Genomic DNA, 24,722 nt, shown 5'->3' with positions numbered 1-24,722 from the left:
TTTTGCTGGAATGAAGAATGTAACTGTTACACGGAAAACAGGGTGCTTAAGTTGCACGGTGTGGTCTTTATTTTCTATTATAGTAGACGTCATGTTATTATTATTTTAATTAGAAACTTGACAGAATACAGAACTTAATTCGCATATTGTGCTATAGCTGCCTTTAAACTTTTGGAACCGTGAAGTGCGCTTCTATCACGTACGCTCATTTCTTAGAAGCATTCATTCCAGAAAGTGATTCAGCTGGAATACCGCAGGAGTAGGAGCTGCATGAACCAATCAACCACGTCATTATGTAAATGAAATACAAATAGTCGGAATGACGCTTCCCAAGTTACAAATCGTAGTCTTCAATAAGAAATTGTAATGAATGGGCGGATTATCATTTTTCACATCAAAGTCGGTTACTGTCAGATAAAAGCTCATTGAGACGCTGACCAAAGGCAAGACCAAAGGCAAGACCAAAGGGAGAGGGCATCCGAAAAAGGAAGATTGTAGGCCCTCTTTGCAACTTCCTAAAGAAAAGGCTAACTTTGACAAAAAGTCCCTTTTTTAACGAATACGGTTTACCGCTCCTCGAATGGAACCACTTTAAATTTGTTTTCTAAGAATTATCGCATTTCTCTTTCTATCAGTAAAATAAAGTTTATCTCCAAAAGTGGCGGTGGAGAAGGGATGAGAGGTTGGAGTTCAAAAATGCACATCACTCGTGATTTGGTTTACTTAATGATTACTTAATAATTATGCGGACGCTGAGCTGAGCGGACGCATATTTCTCGCTCTGTGTGATTTTATTCTATTAAGTTTCCCTAATTATGGCTGGTAAAGGAAATCAACTAAAAAAAGAAAATCAGCAGTTAAGAAATGAAATTGAAGATCTCAAGAAGCAACTGGATAAATTGACTGAGGAAATTGGACATCGACGTGAAGAAATCAATCATGATGCTGGCATCGAACATGGCGGCGACACTGTGGGCAAAGAACGATCAGTTGAGTTTGTTTCAGCTCAATGCGATGATTTTGAAGCGTTTAAAAAGTACGCATCGAAAGAACTGAAGCGTTTAAGCTCAAGGCTAAATGTAATTTCTGATACTTGCGATAGAATCTCGCAGTCAATTGATGGCTTAGAAATGTACAGCTACCAATTTAACATCAAAGTTATCGGTTTACCGTTGCTGGCAGCGAAAGAGACGATCGAGCAGACAGCTAACCTGTGTCTTCAACTATTTCATCAGATGGGAGTGAAAGGTGTTTCGATAAATGACATTGACATTGCCCACCGAGTTCCATCAAGGAATCCCTCGAATCGACCAGACGCAATAGTTTGTAAATTTGTTAGAAGGATGGTAAAGGAAAAAATCATGGCGTCTAGGAAGACAATAAGGAACATAACAGCACAGCAACTAGGATTTTCTTCAGAGATTGATGTGAGTCACCTCAATATTTACGATCATCTGACACCTCGTCTACAAACCCTTCTGTATGAGGCAAAGAAGTTCAAAGAAGCCAACAGCTTCAAATTCTGCTGGGCGAAAAATGGTTCCGTATTTCTCAGGAAATCAGAGAATTCACCGATCCGCAAATTTGCAAATATGGAGGACCTAAACGCATTTACCCAAGGATAGAGATAAGTAACGCAGTGACAATATTATTGCTAGTTTTTAATATCTCACCTATGATATGATTTCAAACGCGCATTAGAAGCAAAAGCGAACCAGAAGATACAAAGAACAGGACCGAAATAGAAAACTCTTTCTTAAAGAACTTCCATATTATAACTTCACTGGCAACTTAACTCTCTACAACGGGCAATTTAACAACTCTCTGATCCAAAATCAGCTACCAACTAAGAGACAACTCGAAAACCTAAATGGTTTGCATGATCTTGATCTTTTCAGACTAAACTCAAATCTTGATGACAGTTTAAATACCAACAATAACTTATTCAATCAACAAATCTACAGCCGTCTTTATTTCAGATACTAGATAATGAAGATTCTTATCTTGATGTTGAAAAGATCTCCTCTAAACTTAAGGACTGCATAATTAAAACAAATTGATCCGATTGCTTTCAGTACTAATGTATTTGCTTCTATACTTTATTGAACAACTATTGATGTATTTGCCAGCTATGCTTCTTTTTATAATTTAACAATATCTAATTATTTAGTTTTTAATTTTCTTTATATATTGTAAATAATGTTTGTTGATGATTGACCCGCCTCGAATAGCAAATTTGCTATCTGCGGGTCAACATAATCTAAATTATTTTGTAAGAAAAAGAAAAATAAAGTGTGTAAAAGTGTGTAAAAAGTGTACCATCCTGTGATAGTAAGCCCCTTTCCAAATATCAAATAATTAAGATTCGATGCCAAAACTCCGTGAAAATTTCTTGCCAGCTATATTTGCTAAACAGTTTTCGCCATGCATTAAATGGAACAGTTCCACGAGGAAGATCGCTACTTAACTTTGCGTTGAAACACGCAGGCTTTGTTTATGACCCTCAGCTTGTCTTCTCTAGCAATCAACTTCTTCCTTACAATTAAACAAGACGTCTTTAAAGGTTCTTTCATGTTCATCACGTCCTTGCGCTAAAACTTATGAACATCTAAATTTGTAAGCTTTGCTGCAACTGGTAATGACATCGTTATTTGCCAAATGTTTCGAAAACGTGTCTTATGGACTGTTATTTTCGAAACCGCGGACAAGTCGATAGTGGAGCTTCAGGGTTTAATTAAGACACTAAATGGTATTTTTTTTATGCAAACATCAAGGTCGCGTGGCTCGTCTCTGAACGCTTTCAATCATGTCCTGCAAAAAGGCTTGGTGACGAGCCCAGATTTCGCAGGCGTATTCAAGGTGAGGCCGCACAAGGTGTATGTAAAGCTTACGAGTCACAGCAGACTGTGTCTGATTTCCACATGTCGGTTTAATTAGCCGCAGGATCTTATTAGCAGAATTTACTTTTGTAAAGATGTGGTCATGCCATGCTAGTGTGTGATGTAGCATTTATACCTATACTTTTCGGCGATTTTTCTAGTCTCATGTGAGGGCTTTTTTTTACTCACTACAATGCCAACAGAATTCAGATTGTTATGTAGACAATAACTTTCTTTCTAGGAAATGGAATGGAAATTGCACTATTTTATTCCTATCTTGGCAATTGTTTTTGCTAATTTCACTAGCAATGGAGATACATTTGAAATGCTTGTTGACAGGTGCAATTTATATATTTATTTTAAGTTTGTCAAACCGCATAAAATTAGAGGAATTGTGGTGTAAACAACAAAATTAAAAGATCAAAGGCCCTGAGGGTGCCTCATGTCATTAGGGCTAACGTGTTAAGTCGATAAAATTTATAATCGAAAAAAAATCAGTTGAAAGTAATAAATTGTATCGAAATACTGTGTGAGTATTGATCTTTTTAACTATCATTTGACTTAATTACAGTTATCGACTTTATCAGCGCAAAATGTCTCCAGTTGTAGCAGTGGATACGCAAAGCGTATAAACGACTGTCGAAATTTAAGGAATCAGTTAAAAAACGATCATTACAACAACGAAAAAACGCCACTCGGGTTAAACCACTGTGGCCAAGTGTAAACGATTTTGTTTTATCACTTACAATCCTTTAAGAAGAAAACTACGCATTTTTCTGGATTAGTAGAAGTCCGTACCCTAACACTGTGTTGAGGTCAGCAAAAACACACTTAGTTGGGGAAAAATACTCAATTTTCCCTATAGCTTAAACTGATTGTCCATTACTAAGTCCACTGTCAAGTGAGAGTGTTCAGCAAAGTCATTTTGATTCGGTGGACCATCCGCCCTCGTTGCGAATGTAAAACTGATAAGCTGCACGTAGACCAGACTCCAAGGCCCCCTGAATCCACCCCGAAGCAAACGAGAGGCCATCACCGGCAAAGAAGAGGTTAGCCATAGGATATTCCATGAGGTAGCGGACGTTTTCGAACTGGGTGGGTTTGAGCAGGGCATAGGCTCCTTGAGCTGTTGGTTGGTTGTACCATGCACAAACGGCTCCCGTTTCAACCTGCTCTTTGATCTCTGGGTGGATTGTGGCTATTTGCTCTACTGCCTCGTATAGAGCAGCAGTAGGATCCAGGGAGCCAAAGAGTAAGGCTTCTGTCTTCCACGTGTAAACCAACAGGATGCCTTTTTCTCCAGGATGCTCTCCAGTGACGTTGCTTGGATAATGGAGCTGCCCGATTGGAAGATTTGTTTTTGAGAAGCCTCCTTTAATACCATCTTTCTCCCAGAATCTGGTCTTAGTCTGTATGAATAATTTGGTCGCTGGACCGGTAAAGATGTCTTCTATGGCCTTGTGGAAATCCTGTGGGGGATGGTTGGTGCGTTTAGAAGCTATGTACTTGATCTGTCTAAGAATGTTGATTGGAGTTGCCACTATAACTGCGTCTCCACGTTCCTGGAAAGGCTGTCTGCTGTTGCTGAAGTAACCTTTTACCTTCACACAATTATTTTCAGTATCATGGATATCAAATTTGTAGATTATCTCTTTGACCGTACGGTTAAAGTGAATTTTATCATGAAGGCAAACGTCGGGATTCCAGCCTCCATTATCTCTTTTGGTGAAGGCTTCTGGCAATAGAGACATCCCACCTTTGATGCAGTGCATGTCTGGTGACAACCACTGTCCCAGTTGATCTCGGAGGTATTGCACAAGGCTTTGATCAAGCTGCTCTGTATAGGTGAAGACAGAGTAGGCAGTGATAGCGGCATCAGGCCAGGGAAGGTACTTCTTCAGCTCTTCAAGGCTTTTCAAAGGGATGTCGAATTTTTTCCCGCGGACTTTCCTCTCGAGTACTTTTTTTTCGACTTTTGTCATGATGGCTTCGTAGGTACTTTGTAGGAACCCATCGAGTGGAAACTGACTCCAGAGATCAATCCATTGATCCCAGGCCTCGCTTGGTTCAACGCCGGGTGTGTTTAGCAAATCAAGCAGCTGATCAGTTATCACTTGAGTGGTGCGATTGTAATACTCGTCTGCAGTTAGATAAAGTTATAATCAAAGATACCATCTAGACAATAATATGAATTAACATTTCTAAGGCTTAAATCAGCGTATGAATATGATCAAATGAGCCCTAGACAAAGCTTATTCAAAATGCTTTTGAACTAAGCCATTTTCAGTCTAATAGGTCAAGGTTGCAGATGTTATGTCAAATCGTCTGTTCTGAATACATAGGGTGGTGGTTTTCCTCCATAACAAATAATCTTTCTCTTTTAAATTATTTTTAGATGCGGTGCATTTTAGGTGCCGAATAGAGGCTATTAGTGCAGTAAATGATGCCTGACGACTACAAAATACTGTCATTTGATGTGAAATCGTTGTTTACAAGTATTCCACTTCAATTGGCACTACAATGTACTGAAACTGCACTCCGACAATCTACCGACCCACTAACGCTACCGACAGACGACATTGCGGACTTACTGAACCTTTGCCTAACGTCAACTTACTTTCAGTACAACGATAAACACTACAAACAGTTACACGGCACAGCCATGGGGTCTCAGGTTTCTGTTGTTGTGGTAGAAATTGTGATGCAGAACATCGAGGAACGTGCCCTTTCGACTTGCCCACACACGATACCGCTTTGGTTACGCTACGTTGACGGTACATTCACCGCCCTAGGACACGACGAAATCGACGCATTTACCCCACCTCAACGGGCAAACACTGACATACAGTTTACCAGAGAAGTCGAAGAAAATGGCAACTTCCTTTTCTAGACTGTCTGGTAAGCCATGACGACAACTCGCTACGGACAACAGTTTAGAGGAAACCGACACACACCGACAGATTACTAGACGAGTCATCCTACAACCCTACATCACACAAAGTCACAACTATCAAAACTCTAACACGATGCGAGCAACTAGTATGCAACACGACAAAAAGCTTATCCGACGAGAACAAATTCTTTTACCGTGTTTTTTCAAAGATCAACTACAACGACGACTTCATCCGACGAAACACTGACCGACCCACTACTACTACCGAAACAAACGACACCGCAACTCGTACGACTACAGCAACCATACCGTACATAAAAGGCATGTCTGAGAACATCTCGCGCATCTTACAACCCTTCAATATCCGCGTCTCCCGAAAACCCATAACCACACTACGTCAGTTACTAGCCAACGTTAAAGGGCTACTGCGGCCAAAAATGCACCTTTTCTTTTCTCTAAAAATGCACCTTTTCTTTCACCCTAAGTAACAAATTTAACTTATCTTAATGCAAAACTCCATCGAGAAGTAATATTATTTTCCCAGTAGATTCGCGATCTAAACGGCCGCAATTCTTCGAACTACAGAACTCCGCGCGATGAAGAAGAAATTCGGTCGAGAACGGAAGTGACGTCAACGACTCAACAAACGTGGCTAATTTGGTATGCCGAGAGAGGATTTTTTTCTGGTTCCGCAAGAAAGAAGGAATAAAATTCGAAATAATTGTTCCCCAGCTTTCTTTTGCGTATTTCTTGTAAAGGCATGCCTTCGCGACGTTGTCGAAGTGAGTCGATGACGTCATAACTAAAACCGCTGTGATTATTTTCGCGGGCTGGCGGAAGAATTTTTAATGTCTTCGCGGCGCTGTTTTTAAGGAATAACGTTGTCAAATTTGAGAAACTTACGCTTATTCCTATAGTTTAGGGTTTAATTGCGAAGTTAACACCAGAAAACATTTCGTCGCAGTAGCACTTTAAAGACAAGGACGAAACGAGGAACAGACAGGAAGTGATTTATAAGATCAACTGCTCCGATTGCCAAGCCTCCTACATTGGTGAGACTGGTAGAAACCTCGCAACAAGACTGACTGAACACAGACGGGCGACGAGGAAAGGTGATGTCAACAATCACATTGCTGAACATCATTGACTTACGAACCACAATATTGACTGGTACTCTGCGCAATTCCTAACCCACAATACTAACTACGACTGACTCTGGAAAGCTGGTTCACTAACTTAAAAGAGACTCCCCTAAACAGGTGTCAACTACTACCGGCTCCATACAAACGACTCATTCACGACATTAACATTACAAACGAACCGAACAGAACGACCTAACTTTACCGATGAATCGAAACAGACCAATCACGACCGACTCACGCCACTTGAGTCTTACAGCCAATAACATCACGGCAAAACTGACCAATCATTTTACACGAACTGGACTATGAGCATTCTATTGACAACAACTGTTCACTTGACTATGATGATGACTTCCGCACAGGTTGTCGAAACGTTAGTCACTACTACCGACAACAGTCCTTCTCAGGACTACACTCACCCGGACGATCAGACTACACTTTCAGAGGCAATTAAAACTCCCATTTTCAGTCAGTCACTCCGATGGTTTTCGGCATAACACAGTAACTATCCTGACTTTTGTACACTTTTCCCCTCGTAAATTCTATAGAAACATTCATTACTTTACGAGGGAATTCCGCCTTAAATTGGACACGAAAACTGATATCGCACAAATCGCGAAGCGATGAGTACAATATCGGTTTTCAAGTGCAATTCAACGCGGAATTCACAGTCAAGTAATGGATTTTCCTTGAATCGCACAATTAAATAGAAATAAGAACAAAAAGAAAACAGCATTCACTATTATTGTTATGTATTACTCGCAATTCCACGCTAAATACCTCGCTTCGTAAACCAATCAGAATGCGACTTTTTATTCGATGATGCGATTCTATTTTGTATTTCACACCTCCTTTCAGCTCTTGGGCGGCGAAATTTCGTGGGATTCCGATGTGTGTAAGGAAGACGTGCTTTGAGAGTGCTGTGCAACACTCAGGGAGATCATAGTATCAAGGGGATTTTAGTGGCTTGAAAATTTTTAACTTCCTGTGGCTGTAGAATATACTAATGATGAATGGCAAAAATAAAGTTTTCGACCAGCTCAGACAGCTAAAGCAGTTAAACTTACCGATATTTGCGATGTCGTTAAGTCCATATTTTATTAGGGTTTCATTCCATTTAGGCCAAAGTTTGTTCATCCATTTCAACTGATCTTTACTCCAATCTGTTATATAAAAGAATTGGGAATTACCTTTTATTACATATTTTACATTTACATAATTTACACAAGTTTAGCTCTCAGTAAGCGACTAGTTGTAAGGCCAGGCCACTACACTTCAGTTTTTATCGAGCCCCAAATTCTAAAACTCAATATTACACTTAATCACAGAAATCAACTTGCTAAACTACAGGACTACCCCTGAAGGAGGAGGGCTATATCCGATTTCTCGGGAAGGCTTTTGACACGGGAACATTGTCATAAAGACCCTTACCTCTTTCAGCGCCTTTTCTCGCTCAAGTGTGTTAATGGCTAAATACATGAATTGGGAACTAGGTAAGGGTATTTCATTCCAAAATGTAACATTTTTCACCATAAACGTATTAAAAGATGTAAATACAAGTCAGCGTCGTGTTGTAAGGTCAGGCCACTGCAATTCAGCTCTTGAAGCCCAAATTCTAAAACTCAGTTTCACTCACACAAAGATAACATGCTAAGCTACAGGGCTACCTTGGGTTCGGAAAGGCGACATCTGACTTCGAGGGAAGACATTTGACGCGTTGAAAAATTAAGTAGTAGATTTCATCAATGTATCATAGAGCTCACCTTCTATACGGACAGCTTCTTCGTTATAAAACTTGAGAAAAGCCTTCTCACTGTAATTGGAAAAACGTGCCAAGGGTAGGTTGAACCGCTCCCCAGAAACATAAAAATCCGTCAGAAAATGGGTCTTGGTTTTCGCGTCAGGGAGACATGGTAACCTCATGGCACCAGCTGCAATTGCAATTAATAGAAATGCAAAAGGATTACGAAACCAATCATTACAGATAGCTTATGAGGAGAATAGAGCCACGTTGGTCTCCGCCAATACACTACAGTACTTACCCTCAGCGTGGAGTCCTTTTTCAAAGCCATCTTTTTCCCCAAGGGAGTATACTCTACCTCCTATCCGCGTCTGGCCTTCTAATACTATCACGTCGTGTCCAACTTGCGCCAGCTCAAATGCAGCCACTAACCCAGCCATTCCGGCTCCTACCACAATCACTTTCTTCGGATTTTTCGTCTTTGAACAGCACTCGGGTTCTTCTTTCTGATCCCATGTTTGGAAAGCGTAATTTAGGCCGTTTCTAGCAATATCCATCAACAGTGGTTTTAAAAGATCGCTTTGTTGAACAGGTCCTTGCTCTCCTTTAATCTTAGACGTTTTGACAACATCGACCGTTTGACCTTTTCTGTGGGCTTCATACTTAGCCTTTGTAGGGAATGGGCTTTTCCCTAGATCTCCAGTAATCCAATTTGGTTCGTTCTTTAGCAAAAACCTACCCAATCGCTTACCGACGTCCTGAACTGTCTTTGTCGTCATCGTGAATTCTCAGCTGAAGATATCAAAGAGACTGTATAAGGGTCTCAATAGGGTTATCTTAAAACAGCACAAACAATTAGCTGCTTAATTTTAAACCTTAGTGGTAAAAAATGTTGATCGAAATCATATTTTAGCCACAAAAGTGTAGATCTCAAGGTCTCTTAGATTTTGTGTCTTTGTAGTGCAGAGTAAATGCAGAAGACTTAGTTCTGCTATATTCGTTCACAATTTTTTATAATAATTCCGGCTGCAGTTATTCCAACTCAGAATGGTACTAAGACCTTTATTCTTTTTTTTTTTTTTTTTTACGGCTGCAGCATCCTAGACCCGAATGACTGGATTTGTTTCGAGGGTTTCCAAGGAGTATGGTAACAGTTAAAATTAAACCATGCATATTTGTCTGTTTTGAGAAGTAGAGGTAGGTAAAGCCTGCTCACGAGCCTAGTAGCCCATCGGGCCGGTGCTTAACTCCGATTTCCGTAGCATGAAGTGAATAGGAGTATTTCTACTTCCCCCTGGATGGAATGCAAGTCCATCGCAACGTTACACCCAGCATTAAATTCTCCGGTACTCATTTATTATCCGGCTTGAAGAGAGGTTCTGTGAGAGTAAAGTGTCTTGCCCAAGAACACAACACAATATCCTCAGCAAGGAGTCGAAACCAGACCACTCGATGCGGAGTCGAGTGCACTAACCATGAGGCCACCGCGCCTCCACAAGAGCCCTTAACTTTAATTGTGCATTTTGTTTTTGTGATGCTTATAAGTTCACCAACATGTTATCATGTTCGGACGAGAAAAAAACAGTTTCAATGCTGAGACTGGATTTTGAGACTGCATCTGTAATCTGCATTTCGTCTCTGGATTGCATTTTGTACCAAGTCCGCAGCCTGCATTTATTACCTAGTCTGCATTTTTTACCCAGTGTGCAGTCTGCATTTTGTGCTGACTGAATAATATACCTCCAAATTTTTAACCTTTGCTCTGGGTGATGCAGACTGCCAATTACGTAGCTAATCCTTGTGAGAGATGAAAACGCAAAGGAGTAAACACATTAAGGTTGTCTTAAAAAGTCATGAGACTACGTCCTGACAATGATAACTTTTAATTAAGGTTGTAACACCGTAGTTCTTTCACTTACCTATTTATCCTGTTTTACTTGGACAAGTACGGTGGAAACTCGAGGGACTCTAAACAGGGTGAGGCTCAAAGCGGCATGGCGGACTTGCGACCCGAGCTTTAATTATACTTCTGTTCTGTAAAGAACTTCATGAACGAAGAAGAATAGGAGCTGCATGAACCAATCAACCATTTCATTTCTGGAATAACGAAATCCAAACTGTTGCAATGAAAGCAGGAAGGTATGATCATGTCAAATTGAAAAAGCCATAATCACTTTGGATCGATTTTGACGGGTGGAGAAGTGAGTAGCTACGGATCAAATGCCTCCTCAAGGCGTTTACGGGAAGAGTTGTTATGATACTTGGGCCATAGGTTCCAATTAAATTTTTGAACCGTGAAGCGCGCTACTATCACGAACGCTCCAGAATAAAGCCTATCAAACATATCATACAACTGCACTAATAAGTCTTTTAAGATAAGTCCTTCATTTCTTAGAAAAAGCTACTCCAGAAAGTGATTCAGATGGAATACCAGACGAACACTTCACAATGTAAACGAAAAACAATGAACTAGAATAACACTCCCCTAATTACAAAATGCAGTCTATAGGAAGAAAGTTTAAATAAACGGTCGGAATAACATTTTGTCTAGCAGTATTACTCTCAGACAAATCTCCATTAAGACACAGACCATAGGATATGGTCAAAGGCAAAAGAGAGGAAATCCGAAAAAGGAATACTGTAGTCTCCCTAGGATAGAATTAGACGAGGCGTCTTTAAAAGTTCCTTCGTGTCCATTACATCTTTGCGCTCAAAATAATGTATCTCAACATCTTTTAACCTTTGCTGTAGCTGCTACTGACATGATTATTTGCACATTGCCACAGAAACAGTCTGTGATCTTCGGAACCGCGAGCAAGTCGATAGTAGAGCTTTAGGGTTTAATTAAGACACTAAATGGTTATTTTGTATGCAATCGACCCCTCCATGGACTGCTAGTTGTAATATATCCAGCCTTTTGATACCCAGAAGAGTCATTTGACTGCCAATAGAAACACGACTCCTACTGGTATGTCCTTACTGGTTGTAACTCCAGTCCGAAACACGACTCCTGGTCGCAAAGTAGTCAGGGGCTTCTGCTTGAATGAATAATTCCAAACTGTTGCAACGAAAGCAGGAAGCTTTAATGTGAAATTGAAATAGCTGATACTTTCACGATAATTTTTACGTTTGATTAAGGCTGTAACACTGTAGTTCTTTCATTACCTATTTATCCTGTTTTATTTGGACAAGCACGGTGGAAACTCGAGGTACTCTAAACAAGGTGAGGCTCAAAGCTGCAGGGCGGATTTGCGACCGGAGCTTAAAGTCAATTTCTGTTTTTTAAAGAACTTCTGAATGACAAATGATGTTGACTAGCTGAGCGTGGCGTCTGTCGTTTATCTTTATCATAACTTGACATAATACAGGGCGTAGCTCGATTAGTTCACAAATTGTTCCATAGGTGCCATGCCCTTAGGCCTTTGGAATCGTTTACATCCACTTCTATCACGAACGCTCCAGAATATAACCTATAAAACAAGTCATATAACCGCACTACAAAGTCTTTAAGAACTGTTTCATTTCTTAGAAAAACTCACTCCAGAAAGTGATTCAGATGGAATATTATAAGAATAGGAGCTGCATGAAACAATCAACCATTTTATTTCTGGAATAACGAAATCCAAACTGTTGCAACGAAAGCAGGAAATTTCATGTCAAATTGAAAAAGCCATAATCACTTTGATTTGATTTTGACAAGTGGAGAAGTGAGTAGCCACGGATCAAATGCTTCCTCTGGGCGTTTACGGGAAGAGTTGTTATGATGCTTGGGCCATAGGTGCCACTTAAATTTTTGAACCGTGAAGCGCGCTACTATCACGAACGCTCCAGAATAAAGCCTATCAAACACATCATATAACTGCACTACTAAGTCTTTTAAGATAAGTCCTTCATTTCTTAGAAAAAGCTACTCCAGAAAGTGATTCAGATGGAATACCAGGCGAACACTTCACAATGTAAACAAGACAATGAACCAGAATAACACTTCCCTAATTACAAAATGCAGTCTATAGGAAGAAAGTTTAAATAAACGGTCGGAATAACATTTTGTCTAGCAGTGTTACTCTCAGACAAATCTCCATTAAGACACAGACCATAGGATATGGTCAAAGGCAAAAGAGAGGAAATCCGAGAAAGGAATACTGTAGTCTCCCTAGGATAGAATTAGACGAGGCGTCTTTAAAAGTTCCTTCGTGTCCATTACATCTTTGCGCTCAAAATAATGTATCTCAACATCTTTTAACCTTTGCTGTAGCTGCTACTGACATGATTATTTGCACATTGCCACAGAAACAGTCTGTGATCTTCGGAACCGCGAACAAGTCGATAGTAGAGCTTTAGGGTTTAATTAAGACACTAAATGGTTATTTTGTATGCAATCGACCCCTCCCTGGACTGCTAGTTGTAATATATCTAGCCTTTTGATACCCAGAAGAGTCCTTTGACTGCCAATAGAAACACGACTCCTACCAGTATGTCCTTACAGGTTGTAACTCCAGTCCGGCGGGCTCCTAGGTAGTCAGGGGCTTCTGCTTGACTAACGAATTCCAAACTGCTGCAGCGACAGCAGGAAGCTTTAATGCGAAATTGAAATGAATGAGGGGCTTAGCGTTACGTCTGTCGTTTGTTTTGTAACAAAACTTGGCATAATACAAAGCGAAACTCGAATAAATCGAAAACTGCGTCACGGGTGCTTGACCTTAAGCCTTTGGAACCGTTTACGTGCGCTTTTATCACGTACGCTCAAGAGTGAAGCTTACAACAACGCCAAAATGTTTTTTAAAGTATTCTGTTTGATCTGAAAAATTTACCTCAGGAATGAAATGCCAGAGGGAATAAAACTAGAACCACAATGTGAAATAAATACAATGAATTATAATTGGAATGACACTCCTTTGATATCTAATTACTGCATTATCTATTTAAGGAATGTCAAACTAAGCGGGCAGAACAACACTGGACTATAATTTTGCACAGTGGTGTTACTATTAGAAAAGTGTGCTTAAAAATCAGCGTTCCAATATAAAACTTTGTGGTGTGGTGTTTCTGCATGATTTGAAAGACAATCTGAATGCCTTACTGGTTGTAACTCCAGTCCGAAACACGACTCCTGGTCGCAAAGTAGTCAGGGGCTTCTGCTTGAATGAATAATTCCAAACTGTTGCAACGAAAGCAGGAAGCTTTAATGTGAAATTGAAATAGCTGATACTTTCACGATAATTTCTACGTTTGATTAAGGCTGTAACACTGTAGTTCTTTCATTACCTATTTATCCTGTTTTATTTGGACAAGCACGGTGGAAACTCGAGGTACTCTAAACAAGGTGAGGCTCAAAGCTGCAGGGCGGATTTGCGACCGGAGCTTAAAGTCAATTTCTGTTTTTTAAAGAACTTCTGAATGACAAATGATGTTGACTAGCTGAGCGTGGCGTCTGTCGTTTATTTTTATCATAACTTGACATAATACAGGGCGTAGCTCGATTAGTTCACAAATTGTTCCATAGGTGCCATGCCCTTAGGCCTTTGGAATCGTTTACATCCACTTCTATCACGAACGCTCCAGAATATAACCTATAAAACACGTCATATAACTGCACTACAAAGTCTTTAAGAACTGTTTCATTTCTTAGAAAAACTCACTCCAGAAAGTGATTCAGATGGAATATTATAAGAATAGGAGCTGCATGAAACAATCAACCATTTTATTTCTGGAATAACGAAATCCAAACTGTTGCAACGAAAGCAGGAAATTTCATGTCAAATTGAAAAAGCCATAATCACTTTGATTTGATTTTGACAAGTGGAGAAGTGAGTAGCCACGGATCAAATGCTTCCTCTGGGCGTTTACGGGAAGAGTTGTTATGATGCTTGGGCCATAGGTGCCACTTAAATTTTTGAACCGTGAAGCGCGCTACTATCACGAACGCTCCAGAATAAAGCCTATCAAACACATCATATAACTGCACTACTAAGTCTTTTAAGATAAGTCCTTCATTTCTTAGAAAAAGCTACTTCAGAAAGTGACTCAGATGGAATACCAGACGAACACTTCACAATGTAAACAAGACAATGAACCAGAATAACACTCCCCTAATTACAAAATGTAGTCTATAGGAAGAAAGTTTAAATAAACGGTCGGAATAACATTTTGTCTCGCAGTGTTACTCTCAGACAAATCTCCATTAAGACACAGACCATAGGATATGGTCAAAGGCAAAAGAGAGGAAATCCGAGAAAGGAATACTGTAGTCTCCCTAGGATAGAATTAGACGAGGCGTCTTTAAAAGTTCCTTCGTGTCCATTACATCTTTGCGCTCAAAATAATGTATCTCAACATCTTTTAACCTTTGCTGTAGCTGCTACTGACATGATTATTTGCACATTGCCACAGAAACAGTCTGTGATCTTCGGAACCGCGAACAAGTCGATAGTAGAGCTTTAGGGTTTAATTAAGACACTAAATGGTTATTTTGTATGCAATCGACCCCTCCCTGGACTGCTAGTTGTAATATATCTAGCCTTTTGATACCCAGAAGAGTCCTTTGACTGCCAATAGAAACACGACTCCTACTGGTATGTCCTCACCGGTTGTAACTCCAGTCCGGCGGGCTGCTAGGTAGTCAGGGGCTTCTGCTTGACTAACGAATTCCAAACTGCTGCAGCGACAGCAGGAAGCTTTAATGCGAAATTGAAATGAATGAGGGGCTTAGCGTTACGTCTGTCGTTTGTTTTGTAACAAAACTTGGCATAATACAAAGCGAAACTCGAATGAATCGAAAACTGCGTCACGGGTGCTTGACCTTAAGCCTTTGGAACCGTTTACGTGCGCTTTTATCACGTACGCTCAAGAGTGAAGCTTACAACAACGCCAAAATGTTTTTTTAAGTATTCTGTTTGATCTGAAAAATTTACCTCAGGAATGAAATGCCAGAGGGAATAAAACTAGAACCACAATGTGAAATAAATACAATGAATTATAATTGGAATGACACTCCTTTGATTACTAATTACTGCATTATCTATTTCAGGAATGTCAAACTAAGCGGGCAGAACAACACTAGACTATAATTTTGCACAGTAGTGTTACTATTAGAAAAGTGTGCTTAAAAATCAGCGTTCCAATATAAAACTTTGTGGTGTGGTGTTTCTGCATGATTTGAAAGACAATCTGAATGTCTTGCATAAGTAGAGGGCTTCATCATTCATTTATTGGCTATAATTTGGGCAACGTTTTATGTATGAGTAAACGGTATAGTATATTGGAACATTGGCTGTGATATGCATCCTCACAATACAAAATCAGCAACTGCTAATAACTTTTGCAAAACGCCCTTCTTAATTAGAAACCCATCAAAATCACCATTATCTAGACTGGGGGGGGGGGGGGGCTTAGGGAAAAGGTACAAAACAATTTAAAACAACTATAGTTTCAGGTATTTCTCAGAACAAAAATGCTAATTCATGGTCCCACCGGCGTTTTTGTGATTCATTTTCAACTGGTGCGACGTTTACTGAGAACATTACTACTTTCAGACAGTAGAAAGACTGTATGATATAAGGGAAGTAAACATATAAGTAGCTAGAAATAAAATCCAAAATGTCATTCTCAACGTACACTCATTGATTAAAACTAGGACGTTTCTTCACTACCTCATTTCGCGTTTGGAATTGTTTGGCAAAAAGTCTGTTTGACCTCTAAGTTTATTCCTTTAAGGTGGACCTACCCACTTTTGGAACATAGTGGCTCGCTGCAATCGGGTACATTTTACTGATTGCTGAGCCGTGTTGGTGCTACCTCTCTCTTTAACGAGCACACCACGGTTGATATTCCATGGCTTAATGAGTTTGCTGTACTCTGTCGTTCCTTTAATCGCCAAATCTGCAAGTACCTTTCCAATAACAGGTACAAACTTCATACCCCATCCACCTGTAAAAAGAAGGATTCGATTATTGCTGCGTGCATCTGGCAGAAAATCCAAAACGAAACCGACACCGTCGTCATCACTATCACTGGATTCAGCAAAGCCAGCAAGGCATGTTGACTGCTCTTCTATTAATAGTTGAGGGACTAGAGAAGGCATTGATTTCTTCACAAAGTCAGCAGTGAACTTTAGGGCGTCTTGATCAAGTGGTCTGTCGCTAATGTCTGGTGGATAAAGCTTGAAGTCAAATCGCTCGCTTGATGTGAATGCTGGGGCAACTCTGACGTAGTCAGGCCGCTTCTTTTCGCTTGGGAAACCGTAGTATAGATTTAGGTTGTTCTCGTTCGGCTGACCGAAGAAGTACCAGATAGGCCACTTCTCCTTTGAAGCTGAAGGCCAAGAAGGAATGAAGTAGGTGGAGCTCCATAGATAGATCGTGAGGTTGATCCTTTCCGTGAAGGTGGGTGTTAGAGCTGATAAGAGGTCGTTAATATAGCTTCCAGGCGTCAGGATCACTTTCTTGGTCCGGATGCAAAACGGCTGCTTATCGATCCACACTCTCACCTCATCATCCAAGCTGTAATCAATGCATTTGGTAGGCGCATTTTCCACAAGTTGAGCTGTACTTGAACGTTTCAGCATCTTGCAAAGGCCTTCGATAACGGCAGGAACATTTATGGTACCCCCATCACCAACATAGAGAGCTTTTGGTTTATCGATGTCGTTCACCGCATCCGAAATGAAGGTAAACCGCTCATCGCTCTGAATTGCTTCTTTGCCTTCAAGTAAGTCGTAGTCACCTACACCCAGCTCTTTAAGGTTCTGTACCGCCTTGTCGATGTTGCCCTCACTGCTTTCGACGGTAGCATCGCCAAACCAAAGACAGCCTGTTCGATCCACAAGGGAGCTATCATTCAACTCTTGCATGAGTTTATCCCATTCTTTTCCTGACTCGATAGCCAGTTGGCACAGATAACGCTCTGAGTAGCAGATACGAAATTGGCGACCAAACCCGGGACTTGATCCACATGCGTTTCCAAATTTGTACTTCTCGATGACCATTACTTTCTTTCCTTCTTTTACAGCGCACTGGTATGCTGCAGATAATCCCATGGGACCACCACCGACCACTACCACGTCGTATAATTCAGAAACACTTGAAGCCATGATTGTTTATTTTGATGCCGTTTCCTTCTAAACTCACCTGCACGATTAACTGTAGTATGGATGAACTGTGAATGGAATAATGGGGAGTCATGCTTCAAAATTTAGTGATTAGGAGTCAAAGATGTTTCTTGTTAGGCGTTTGGAGATTAATTTTTTGATTGCTAGTAGAAAAACAATCTCATATTGTACATTCTTACCGGTTGTGATCGTGTACAATCAGGCAACAAGGAAGAATGCAAAATGTTTTAAAGTGAAAGTCAAAAAGCCATGAATACTTTTGTTTGATTCAATTTCTGTTCTGTAAATAACTTCATGAGTGACAAAAGATGCTTTAGTGACTTAGCGTGGCGTCTATCATTTATATATTAATCAGAACTTGGCATAATTCGCAAATTGCGTTAATCAAATGTCTCCTACAAGCATTCAGAGCATATGTTGCTATGACACTTGAATTACGTAAATGATCATTGTGAGATCTGAAATCGCAAAAGAGCAAACACATTGAGGTTGTCTCAAACAGTCACGAAACTACGCCTCGATAACGTTTACGTCTAATTAAGGATGTAACCCTGTATTTCTTTCATCATCTATCCATCCTGTTTTATTTGTGCAAGCAGGGTGGAAAGTCGAGCGGTGGAAAGTCGAAACTCTAATCAAGGAGAGGCTTAAAACTGCTTGGTGGACTTGTGAACGGGGCTTCAGTTCAATTGCTGTTCTGTAAATAACTTCATGAATGACAAACAATCCCCTAATTACAAAATGCAGTCTATAGGAAGAAAGTTTAAATAAACGGTCGGAATAACATTTTGTCTAGCAGTGTTACTCTCAGACAAATGTCCATTAAGACACAGACCGTAGGATATGGTCAAAGGCAAAAGAGAGGAAATCCGAAGAAGGAATACTGTAGTCTCCCTAGGATAGAATTAGACGAGGCGTCTTTAAAAATTCCTGCGTGTCCATTACATCTTTGCGCTCAAAATAATGTATCTCAACATCTTTTAACCTTTGCTGTAGCTGCTACTGACATGATTATTTGCACATTGCCACAGAAACAGTCTGTGATCTTCGGAACCGCGAACAAGTCGATAGTAGAGCTTTAGGGTTTAATTAAGACACTAAATGGTTATTTTGTATGCAATCGACCCCTCCCTGGACTGCTAGTTGTAATATATCTAGCCTTTTGATACCCAGAAGAGTCCTTTGACTGCCAATAGAAACACGACTCCTACCAGTATGTCCTTACAGGTTGTAACTCCAGTCCGGCGGGCTCCTAGGTAGTCAGGGGCTTCTGCTTGACTAACGAATTCCAAACTGCTGCAGCGACAGCAGGAAGCTTTAATGCGAAATTGAAATGAATAAGGGGCTTAGCGTTACGTCTGTCGTTTGTTTTGTAACAAAACTTGGCATAATACAAAGCGAAACTCGAATAAATCGAAAACTGCGTCACGGGTGCTTGACCTTAAGCCTTTGGAACCGTTTACGTGCGCTTTTATCACGTACGCTCAAGAGTGAAGCTTACAACAACGCCAAAATGTTTTTTAAAGTATTCTGTTTGATCTGAAAAATTTACCTCAGGAATGAAATGCCAGAGGGAATAAAACTAGAACCACAATGTGAAATAAATACAATGAATTATAATTGGAATGACACTCCTTTGATTACTAATTACTGCATTATCTATTTAAGGAATGTCAAACTAAGCGGGCAGAACAACACTGGACTATAATTTTGCACAGTAGTGTTACTATTAGAAAAGTGTGCTTAAAAATCAGCGTTCCAATATAAAACTTTGTGGTGTGGTGTTTCTGCATGATTTGAAAGACAATCTGAATGTCTTGCATAAGTAGAGGGCTTCACCATTCATTTATTGGCTATAATTTGGGCAACGTTTTATGTATGAGTAAACGGTATAGTATATTGGAACATTGGCTGTGATATGCATCCTCACAATACAAAATCAGCAACTGCTAATAACTTTTGCAAAACGCCCTTCTTAATTAGAAACCCATCAAAATCACCATTATCTAGACTGGGGGGGGGGGGGGCTTAGGGAAAAGGTACAAAACAATTTAAAACAACTATAGTTTCAGGTATTTCTCAGAACAAAAATGCTAATTCATGGTCCCACCGGCGTTTTTGTGATTCATTTTCAACTGGTGCGACGTTTACTGAGAACATTACTACTTTCAGACAGTAGAAAGACTGTATGATATAAGGGAAGTAAACATATAAGTAGCTAGAAATAAAATCCAAAATGTCATTCTCAACGTACACTCATTGATTAAAACTAGGACGTTTCTTCACTACCTCATTTCGCGTTTGGAATTGTTTGGCAAAAAGTCTGTTTGACCTCTAAGTTTATTCCTTTAAGGTGGACCTACCCACTTTTGGAACATAGTGGCTCGCTGCAATCGGGTACATTTTACTGATTGCTGAGCCGTGTTGGTGCTACCTCTCTCTTTAACGAGCACACCACGGTTGATATTCCATGGCTTAATGAGTTTGCTGTACTCTGTCGTTCCTTTAATCGCCAAATCTGCAAGTACCTTTCCAATAACAGGTACAAACTTCATACCCCATCCACCTGTAAAAAGAAGGATTCGATTATTGCTGCGTGCGTCTGGCAGAAAATCCAAAACGAAACCGACACCGTCGTCATCACTATCACTGGATTCAGCAAAGCCAGCAAGGCATGTTGACTGCTCTTCTATTAATAGTTGAGGGACTAGAGAAGGCATTGATTTCTTCACAAAGTCAGCAGTGAACTTTAGGGCGTCTTGATCAAGTGGTCTGTCGCTAATGTCTGGTAGATACAGCTTGAAGTCAAATCACTCGCTTGATGCGAATGCTGGGGCAACTCTGACGTAGTCAGGCCGCTTCTTTTCGCTTGGGAAACCGTAGTATAGATTTAGGTTGTTCTCGTTCGGCTGACCGAAGAAGTACCAGATAGGCCACTTCTCCTTTGAAGCTGAAGGCCAAGAAGGAATGAAGTAGGTGGAGCTCCATAGATAGATCGTGAGGTTGATCCTTTCCGTGAAGGTGGGTGTTAGAGCTGATAAGAGGTCGTTAATATAGCTTCCAGGCGTCAGGATCACTTTCTTGGTCCGGATGCAAAACGGCTGCTTATCGATCCACACTCTCACCTCATCATCCAAGCTGTAATCAATGCATTTGGTAGGCGCATTTTCCACAAGTTGAGCTGTACTTGAACGTTTCAGCATCTTGCAAAGGCCTTCGATAACGGCAGGAACATTTATGGTACCCCCATCACCAACATAGAGAGCTTTTGGTTTATCGATGTCGTTCACCGCATCCGAAATGAAGGTAAACCGCTCATCGCTCTGAATTGCTTCTTTGCCTTCAAGTAAGTCGTAGTCACCTACACCCAGCTCTTTAAGGTTCTGTACCGCCTTGTCGATGTTGCCCTCACTGCTTTCGACGGTAGCATCGCCAAACCAAAGACAGCCTGTTCGATCCACAAGGGAGCTATCATTCAACTCTTGCATGAGTTTATCCCATTCTTTTCCTGACTCGATAGCCAGTTGGCACAGATAACGCTCTGAGTAGCAGATACGAAATTGGCGACCAAACCCGGGACTTGATCCACATGCGTTTCCAAATTTGTACTTCTCGATGACCATTACTTTCTTTCCTTCTTTTACAGCGCACTGGTATGCTGCAGATAATCCCATGGGACCACCACCGACCACTACCACGTCGTATAATTCAGAAACACTTGAAGCCATGATTGTTTATTTTGATGCCGTTTCCTTCTAAACTCACCTGCACGATTAACTGTAGTATAGATGAACTGTGAATGGAATAATGGGGAGTCATGCTTCAAAATTTAGTGATTAGGAGTCAAAGATGTTTCTTGTTAGGCGTTTGGAGATTAATTTTTTGATTGCTAGTAGAAAAACAATCTCATATTGTACATTCTTACCGGTTGTGATCGTGTACAATCAGGCAACAAGGAAGAATGCAAAATGTTTTAAAGTGAAAGTCAAAAAGCCATGAATACTTTTGTTTGATTCAATTTCTGTTCTGTAAATAACTTCATGAATGACAAAAGATGCTTTAGTGACTTAGCGTGGCGTCTATCATTTATATATTAATCAGAACTTGGCATAATTCGCAAATTGCGTTAATCAAATGTCTCCTACAAGCATTCAGAGCATATGTTGCTATGACACTTGAATTACGTAAATGATCATTGTGAGATCTGAAATCGCAAAAGAGCAAACACATTGAGGTTGTCTCAAACAGTCACGAAACTACGCCTCGATAACGTTTACGTCTAATTAAGGATGTAACCCTGTATTTCTTTCATCATCTATCCATCCTGTTTTATTTGTGCAAGCAGGGTGGAAAGTCGAGCGGTGGAAAGTCGAAACTCTAATCAAGGAGAGGCTTAAAACTGCTTGGCGGACTTGTGAACGGGGCTTCAGTTCAATTGCTGTTCTGTAAATAACTTCATGAATGACAAAGTATGTTTGAAGGGCTTTGGGTGGTGTGTGTCATTTATTTTCACCCAATACTTGGCATAACACCTACAAAGCCTAACTGGAATAATAGCAAATTGCGTCATAGATGCCATGCCGTTAAGCCTTTGGAACCGTTTACATGCGCTTCTACCACAAATGCTCCAGAATAAAGCTTATAAACCACGTCATACAACTGCACTACAAAGTCTTTAAGAAGTGGTTCATTTCTTAGAAATATTTACTCCAGAAACTGTTGCAACGAAAGCAGGAAGTTGTAATGTGAAATTGAAAAAGCCATAATCAATTTGGTTTCATTTTGTATGGTGGAGAAGTGAGTAGCCACCGATCAAATGCCTCCTACAAGCTTTTACAGCAAGAGTTGTTATGATACCTGGGCCATAGGTGCCCATTAATTTTTTAAACCGTGAAGCGCGCTTTTATCCCGAACGCTCCAGAATAAAGCCTCTCAAGCACATCATACAACTGCACCACAAAGTCTTTCAAAAGTGCTTCATTTCTTAGAAATATTTATTTCAGAAAATGAATCAGATGAAATACCAAACGAATAAGAGCTGCATGAATCAATCAGCCACATGACAATGTTGATGAAGTACAGTGAATCAGAATGGCACTCCCACAATTACAAAATGTAGTCTACAATAAGAACATTAAATTGAACGGGAGGAATAACAATTTGCGCAGCAGTGTTACTGTCAAACAAATTCCCATTAAGACGTTGGCCAGAGGAAATGGTCAAAAGTAAGAGAGAAGAGATCCGAAAAAGGAAGATTGTAGTTTCCCTATGCTAGAATTAGACGAGGCGTCTTTAAAAGTTTCTTCATGTTCATTACATCTTTGCCCTCAAAATAATATACCTCTACATTTTTAACTTTTGCTGTTGCTGATTGTTTCGGAACACATTGCATTCGAAACACATTGCTTCGGAACAGTCTGTGATCTTAGGAACCGCCGACGAGTCTACATTAGAGCTCTAAGGTTAAATTCGGACTCTAATGGAACTTTCTATGCAAGCGTCAGAGACCCCTCCCTGGACTGAAACAAACGGCTCTTACTGGTATGTCCTTACCGGTTGTAACATCAATCCCGCTGGATGCAAGGTAGTCAAGAGCTTCTCTTTGAATTACCAAATCCAATCGGTTGCAACAGAAGCAGGGAGCTTTAACATGAAATTGAAAAAGCCATAATCACTTTGGTTTGAATTTGACAGGTCAAGAAGTGAGTAGCCACCAATCAAATGCCTCCTACAAGCATTCAGAGCATAAGTTGCTATGACACTTGAATTACGTAAAAGATCATTGTGAGATGAAACCGCAAAGGAGCAAACACATTGAGGTTGTCTCAATCAGTCAAGAAAAACGTTCCGATAATTTTTATGTCCAATAAAGGCTGTAACCCTGTGGTTCTTTCCTTACTTACTTATCCTGTGTTATTTCTGCAAGCACGGTGGACACTCGAGCCACTCTAAACAAGGTGAGGCTCAAAGTTGCATGGCGGACTTGCCAACGCGCCCTAAATTCAATTTCTGTTCTGTAAATAACTTCATGAATGACAAAAGATGCTTTAGTGACTTAGCGTGGCGTCTATCATTTATATATTAATCAGAACTTGGCATAATTTGCAAATTGCGTTAATCAAATGTCTCCTACAAGCATTCAGAGCATATGTTGCTATGACACTTGAATTACGTAAATGATCATTGTGAGATCTGAAATCGCAAAAGAGCAAACACATTGAGGTTGTTCCAAACAGTCACGAAACTACGCCTCGATAACGTTTACGTCTAATTAAGGATGTAACCCTGTATTTCTTTCATCATCTATCTATCCTGTTTTATTTGTGCAAGCAGGGTGGAAAGTCGAGCGACTCTAAGCAAGGAGAGGCTTAAAGCTTCTTAGTGGACTTGCGAACGGGGCTTCAGTTCAATTTTTGTTCTGTAAATAACTTCATGAATGACAAAGGATATTTGAAGGGCGTAGGGTTGTGTCTGTCGTTTATTTTCATCCGACACTTGGCATAATACAAAGCCTAACTCGAAGCTTACATGATGCGTCATACAACAACGCAAAAACGTTTTTGAAAGTGTTCCGTTTCTTCAAAAAATTTACCTTAGGAATGGAATACCTGAGGGAATAAGACCAAAACTAAGAGATTAACAAATGTCCACAGAAATAGATACAATGAATTATAATTGGAATGACACTCCTGTGATTACTAAATACTGAATCATCTATTTAAGAAATGTTAAACTAAACGGGCAGAATAACATTTGACTATAATTTCGTACAGTAGTATCACTAGCAGTACAATTGGAAAAAGTGTGCTTAAAAATCAGCGTTCCTATAAAAAACTTTGTGGTGTGGTGTTTCTGCATGATTTGAAAGACAATCTGTATATCTTGCAAAGGTGGAGGGCCTCATCATTCATTCATTCATTGACGATAATTTGGGTTATAAGCTATGCATGAATAAACGGTA

General features: G+C 40.2%; 3 protein-coding genes and 2 pseudogenes across 6 annotated transcripts; 2 read left to right on the top strand and 3 right to left on the bottom strand.

The window, feature by feature from the left end:
• The first annotated feature begins 815 nt into the window (after positions 1 to 815).
• On the top strand, positions 816 to 1,625 carry LOC148736041 (uncharacterized). Its single transcript, XM_088753031.1, has one exon. It carries the CDS (start codon positions 816 to 818, stop codon positions 1,623 to 1,625), a length of 810 nt encoding a protein of 269 aa, XP_088609157.1.
• A 440-nt stretch (positions 1,626 to 2,065) lies between these two features.
• Positions 2,066 to 15,468, bottom strand: LOC111331453 (uncharacterized). 4 transcript variants are annotated; one of them, XM_088753594.1, is made up of 5 exons: positions 13,126 to 15,468; positions 8,957 to 10,772; positions 8,678 to 8,845; positions 7,982 to 8,077; positions 2,066 to 5,019 (listed from the first exon to the last, which is right to left on the bottom strand). In XM_088753594.1, exons 2-5 carry the CDS (start codon positions 9,432 to 9,434, stop codon positions 3,800 to 3,802), a joined length of 1,962 nt encoding a protein of 653 aa, XP_088609720.1. In that variant the 5' UTR covers positions 9,435 to 10,772; positions 13,126 to 15,468; the 3' UTR covers positions 2,066 to 3,799. The 4 variants fall into 4 exon arrangements, with proteins under 4 accessions (XP_088609720.1, XP_088609722.1, XP_088609721.1 ...); XM_088753596.1 differs by having other exon boundaries at positions 8,957 to 10,752; XM_088753595.1 differs by having other exon boundaries at positions 15,240 to 15,468.
• Positions 5,470 to 6,260, top strand: LOC148736040 (uncharacterized; annotated as a pseudogene).
• Positions 15,469 to 15,610: 142 nt separating the features above from the next.
• LOC111331454 (putative bifunctional amine oxidase DDB_G0291301) lies at positions 15,611 to 17,743 on the bottom strand. The gene has a single exon (XM_022936575.2). The coding sequence runs from the start codon at positions 17,741 to 17,743 to the stop codon at positions 16,364 to 16,366; it is 1,380 nt and encodes a 459-aa protein (XP_022792310.1). The 3' UTR covers positions 15,611 to 16,363.
• A 2,044-nt stretch (positions 17,744 to 19,787) lies between these two features.
• Positions 19,788 to 21,559, bottom strand: LOC148736039 (putative bifunctional amine oxidase DDB_G0291301; annotated as a pseudogene).
• Between the last annotated feature and the right edge of the window lie 3,163 nt (positions 21,560 to 24,722).

The sequence above is a fragment of the Stylophora pistillata genome, chromosome 3, assembly GCF_964205215.1.
Source record: "Stylophora pistillata chromosome 3, jaStyPist1.2, whole genome shotgun sequence".
NCBI lineage: Eukaryota > Metazoa > Cnidaria > Anthozoa > Scleractinia > Pocilloporidae > Stylophora > Stylophora pistillata.
This window is presented reverse-complemented; position numbering and strand designations above follow the sequence as displayed.